General features: G+C 41.4%; 1 protein-coding gene across 1 annotated transcript in view; it reads left to right on the top strand.

The window, feature by feature from the left end:
* The first annotated feature begins 907 nt into the window (after positions 1-907).
* The window catches only part of LRIG2 (leucine rich repeats and immunoglobulin like domains 2), a 22,032-nt gene continuing 17,446 nt past the window's right edge, over positions 908-5,493 (top strand). Inside the window, exons 1-4 of the mRNA XM_005429676.2 lie at positions 908-924; positions 4,226-4,297; positions 4,773-4,847; positions 5,339-5,473. Coding sequence (XP_005429733.1) covers positions 4,777-4,847; positions 5,339-5,473 — 206 coding nt within the window. The 5' untranslated portion in view covers positions 908-924; positions 4,226-4,297; positions 4,773-4,776. The remainder of the gene's footprint in view (positions 925-4,225; positions 4,298-4,772; positions 4,848-5,338; positions 5,474-5,493) is intronic.

Raw genomic sequence — 5,493 nt, forward strand, 5'->3', positions numbered from 1 at the left:
TGCGAGGCCCGGGCTGAAGGGCCGGCAGGGCTCGGGGCTCGGTGTCCTTATCTCGCTCTGTAACTCTTATCAGGAGGGTGCAGCCAGCTGGGGGCCGGGCTCTCTTCCCAGATAACAAGCGGTAAGACAAGAGGACATAGTCTTCAGCTGTGCCTGGGGAGGTTCGGGTTTGACATCTGGAGGAATTTCTTCACAGAAAGGGTGATTAGGCATTGGAAGGGGCTGCCTAGGGAGGTGGCGGTGTTCAGGGAACGACTGGACGTGGCACTCAGTGCTGTGGTGTGATTGACAGGGTGGTGTTTGGTCATAGGTTTCACTCAATGATCTTGGAGGTGTTTTCCCACCTGATAGATTCTGTGATTTTGTCCGCGGGATGTTCTCACGGAGCCCGGAGGGCTGCGGGCAGAGCACCCGGCAGTGGTGCCCCAGAGTGGGGAGGCAGCTCTGCAGGTGGGGTCTCACCTGAGCGGGGCAGAGGGGCAGAATCGCCCCCTCCTTTGCTGCTCATGCTGGGGGATCAGCCCAGGGCTCGTGGTGGGGGTGGGGGGATATTCTGGGCTGCAGATGCACGTTTCTGTTGAGCTTCTCATCCACCAACATCACCAAGTCCTCCTCAGAGCTGCTCTTTATCCATTCTGTGTCTATCCTCTGTTGTGGCTTTCAGGATTTTGGCACGTGAAGCATGGGTGATGTTTTTTCTTCGCTAGTACTACTCTAGCAGTTCTGAATCTAAATGAGCTATAATGTATACCCGCTGTTTAAAATTAATCAAAGCCTAATTTTTCTCACATGATCAAGTCCCTGATGTGCTTTTCTCTATTAGTTCTGTGATACCATTTCAACTGGCACTGAGGACTAAAAATTCTTCTTTTTCCTAATTCTCTAATTACTTGCAGGTGGTGCTTCCAGTGTGTGTGTGTGCAGGTTGGTTTTATTTTCACTTTTTGTTTTTATTGAAGCCAGCAGAACAGAACTTGGTTTTCATGACGGAAGTGCTCAGGAAACTAACTTCATTTTGCCTCTGAAGTTATATATGTTTTGTGGCTAGCCTGGTAGGTGATGAAAAGCGTTGTGAAGTTAGGGAGTTATGAATTTTTTTTTTTGTATGTCTGCCTCTTAACATTAGTTTCTGTAGAGTAAGGAATGCCAGCCCTGTGTGTAGGAGCAGAGAGAAGCACAATGCTGGTGGTCACTGCCTCTAGTCCCATAGTGGCAGGTGTGTTTATGTATCCTGGTAACCAGACAGACGATGAATAGTAGTTGTTCAGGTATCAGTTAATTATTTCAGCAGGTTCTGTTCACAGTAGATTTTTTGGGTGAGCTCAACTGGCTGCCTGCATTCTGCATCAACACCTCTACAGTGCCGCAGTATGCTCAGCTTGGCTGAATTAGGATCATTCTTCATTATCCATAATCACTTTGGTATGTGTGTTCTGTGTTATTTACTTAAGAGATGAGTACCATTTAAGCTCAAAATGAATGTTTAGATGATGTTATATACAATACCAGATGAATCTCTAAAATACAAATTTTGCGTGTTTGCTCTGTATTCTGCACAGCTTGGGCCTCCCAGTTACAAAGGCTGCTTAAAGGATGGGTTCTTTGGTTTTGGCTTTTCCAGAACAAGGGAATGGCATCTGGTTCTCCAGAATAGCAGGAATCTTAGCTGTGTGATTGAATGATCTCTGAACACAGAAAATCAGCCATTGTATTTAATTCTGTTTTTTGTGATCAGTTGGTCTGTTTGAAAAAGAAAAGCATTAGTAACAGAATGTAGATATAAATAATGTCAGAATCACTTTAAATATCAACTCTACCCAGCTTCTTGAAAGAAGACTTCTTGTAATGAAAACTTCATTGTAGTCCAAATCTGAGTAAGAATAGAAAAATACTTCCCGTGCTTTCTGAATTAAAATCTTAATTTCTAAGTCAGTATTTCGACAGTAGGTTTCTAAGGGGGATAACTGGATGTTAGCACATCCTCATCACCTTGGCCCCATGGCTGTCAGTATTTAGGAGGAATTTGGAGGAATTCAGTGTCCTGAATAATTTTAACTTTTGGTCAGTCCTGAAGTAGTCAGGCAGGTGGACTAAAAGATTGTTGTAGGTTCCCTACCCAGTTAACATATTCTATTATAGTCTTCCTGAAAGCCTTAGAAAAATCAAGTTTCAGTTTTCTATGTGTATTAATCTTGCTTCCAAGATGTATGTCAGTGTCCACTAGCTGTGCCTGACATACAGGTTGGTCTGGCTCAGAACCCGTGGCCTGGTTTTGCTCATTAGTGGAGTATCTGCGCACCTTGAGGGGTGCAGCGTTATCTTCCATGTCCATTGTCTCCTTCCTCCATCTGTTGCGCACTGGTTCTTTGGAAACAGCATGGCTTAGTACTTCCTGCTCTGGTTAAACATTCTGCTCCAAGATTAGACTGCCAGCACTGGCTGGGTGCCTGCATGTTTGAAAAATTCAGGAAAGTCTACTGCTGGGATTTGGGATCATATTTCCCTCCACCTGTCTGTGCCAGGCTCCTGCGGATGCCCAGAGGCTTGGGTTGAGCAGGGTTCAGGGGAATGTGGGCAGCTGGAGAGAGTGTCTTGAGCATTCAGCCCCCTGAGGTGGGAAGCCTGCTCAGGAGCAGCTCATGCTTGGTTGTTTTTGTGTTTTTCCTAGTGTTTAGGCCTGGCTTAATTACCACATGTACTGACGAGGCAGAGCTGCAGAATAGTTCTGCAACTGGCTGCAGTTCTTCTCTCCAGGTTCTCTTGAGTCTTTTTTTTTCCAATTGTTTCCAAACCCACACTGCTCTATCTGTATAATTTGCATCCTGGTGTAATTAAAAGAATACATTAGCTGCCTGACTTGCCACGACACCCAGGATTTTAATAATTCAGCAGAATCTTTACACTGAACCTGAGTGAAAGTTAACAACTGTAACTATACTGTAGTCTGTCAATTGTCAGTCCATGTTGTCTTTTAGTAGGTTGTGGTCTTACAGATCAAAAATAATCTGCCAGAGCTCAGGGAGTGTTTGGACAATGCTCTTAGGCATGTGGTGGAATTTTGGGGTTGACCTGTTCTGGACCAGGAATTGGACTTAATGATTTTTGCAGGATCAAGTTTGGCCCTTGGTGTATTTGGAGTCAAGCACAGGCCCAAAGCTATTGCACAAACAGAGGAGTGTGTGGATGCTGTGGCTTGTCCAAACCTGCTTGTCAGTGGAAATATTTTGAATTATACTCATTTGCATTTTAATATTCATTTTAACAGATAAACAGAGTTTTGGTTGCAAAGTGTGATTTTGTCTCTTGTGTCAGCATAGCTGCTGCCTGCCTGATACACAATGATTCAGGTTCTTGGCGTGAGCTTTCGGAGATTCACCTCTGTGCTGGACTTGTACCAGCAAAATGTCACATAGATGGGTTGGTTTCACCTTTTGGACTGACATCTGCCTGTCCTTTCTGGTGTGGCTGGGACTGGGTTTCCATCACAAACCTGATTTTTTTGGTCCATCATGACTAGAGGCAGCCCGTGCTCGGAAATGGATGCAGCTGTTGCATTTATGCACCAAGTCCAAGGCAAAACTAAGATACTGTGTAAAGTTAGAGCAATGGGAATAGCACCAGCACCCAATGTGAGCATTAAAGCTGGGTTTAATGACTCTTGCCCGTTGAAAGAGTCCAACTCCTGCATTTGATTCTTAGAAGTAAAACCAGCTGGTGCTAAAGCATCTGTTTGCAAGATTCCCAGCCTCAGGGTTCTCTACTTCAGCTTGTTTGGGAATTCTGTGTATATTGTTCCATTAAAATAAACCTGCCTTGGCTAGTCAGCATCTTTGGAAAGCTGAGAAAATGGAAGCAGTTCAATAACGGGTGTTTTGTAAGAAATTACTCTTATGTCCCCGCAAAGTTTTTCTTTCTTGTAGTGGACTAATGTTGTTAATAAAGCTCTGGATTAAAGCCAAAATTTGCTGGTCAAGTACAATGTTCCTATCAAGAAGCTTTAACTAAAGTTTTTTTATTCGAACAGACAAACAGAACTGTTTAGACTTTTAATTGTGACTGACCACTAAAACAAGCTCTTTTCTTTAGTGAAGGAGCAACTGTATAAAATACATAAATGCAGTTTCAAACTTGAGATTGCATAACGTATACATGTTTTGGGTTTGTTGAGCTTTTTTATTATTATTATTATTCCAGGAACTAAATAACTTTTTTCTCTGTTCTCTAGGGATTTAAGTCATAATCATTTATTATCATCCAATTGGAGCATTGATTTGTCTGTCCCTACTCTCCAAGAAGTGTAAGTTATTTTTTATGAGGATAAAGTCTAAAGATATCCTTTCTAATTAGAATGTTTTATTGCATGTCAAGATACCTGGTCTGTCTTGCAGAAATATTCAGTGCAAATTAATTAAAAATTGATGCTTCATATTGGCAGCACATTTTATGTATAAAACTATTGTGTTGTGAGCAGAAATCTTTCCCATGAAAGAGCAGAAGACCAGTGTTTTTAAAGAGAAATGAGGAGTATTTGTTTTGGCTATAGCTGATTTTAAATGAAAGAGAAATAATAGTATCCATGAAAATGAGAAAAGCTAGCATGTTTCACTGTTCAAGTTGTTAGTATTTGAGCTCTTGAGGAATCTTTTTTGTCAACTGCTAAGTATTGTTAATACAGTAAAATTTTTAAATGCATTGATATGTATTATTTCTGTATACAGAAGGATTTTTCTCCTCTTTGAAGTGTCAGTAATTTTTTTTGCCCTCTATTTAAGGAAAATGAATTACAATGAGCTAAGTGAAATTCCATATTTTGGAGAAACAACTTCCAATATAACTCTTCTTTCATTGTAAGTAATAGCTCATCTGCCTTTTTCTTGTTTAACAAATGGGAGAACCATATTAGGGTTCTGCTATCAAATTGTAGGAAAACATCTTTTTTCTTGAACTACTGCTCACATGAAGAGCATCAGGGAACATGTAAGCACTCTTTAAAGAAATACAAATCAGTTGGACAATCAAGTCACCCTAAATTACCAATAAAATGCAGTCAACCAAGGCAGGCAGCTTTGAAGGGGTGGGATTCAGTCCAGGAACTTCCCACTCATCTGTAGGCCTCAGAATTTGAATCTGTTCATATTGGCAAATCTGTCATGGTGGCAAATAGCTCTTGGATTTGCAGTATTGCTTTAGGAATCAACACTTTTGTAAGCATGTTATGCATGTCTCATTCATGAAGCTCACTAGTACTGTTGATATACCGAATCCTCTTGCTGTTTCAGCTGTGCATCCAGAAGGATGAGATGCTGTGATAATCATATTTATTGCTGATCTTTTTCAGGGTGCACAATACCATTCCAGAAATAAATGCTGAGCAACTCCAGGTCTACCTTTCATTGGAAAACCTAGATCTTAGTTCTAATCATATCTCAGAAATTAAAGCCTCTTCCTTTCCACGAATGCAACTGAAGTACCTGTAAGTATGAATGATCTTCT

The sequence above is a fragment of the Geospiza fortis genome, unplaced genomic scaffold (assembly GCF_000277835.1).
Source record: "Geospiza fortis unplaced genomic scaffold, GeoFor_1.0 scaffold601, whole genome shotgun sequence".
Lineage (NCBI taxonomy): Eukaryota > Metazoa > Chordata > Aves > Passeriformes > Thraupidae > Geospiza > Geospiza fortis.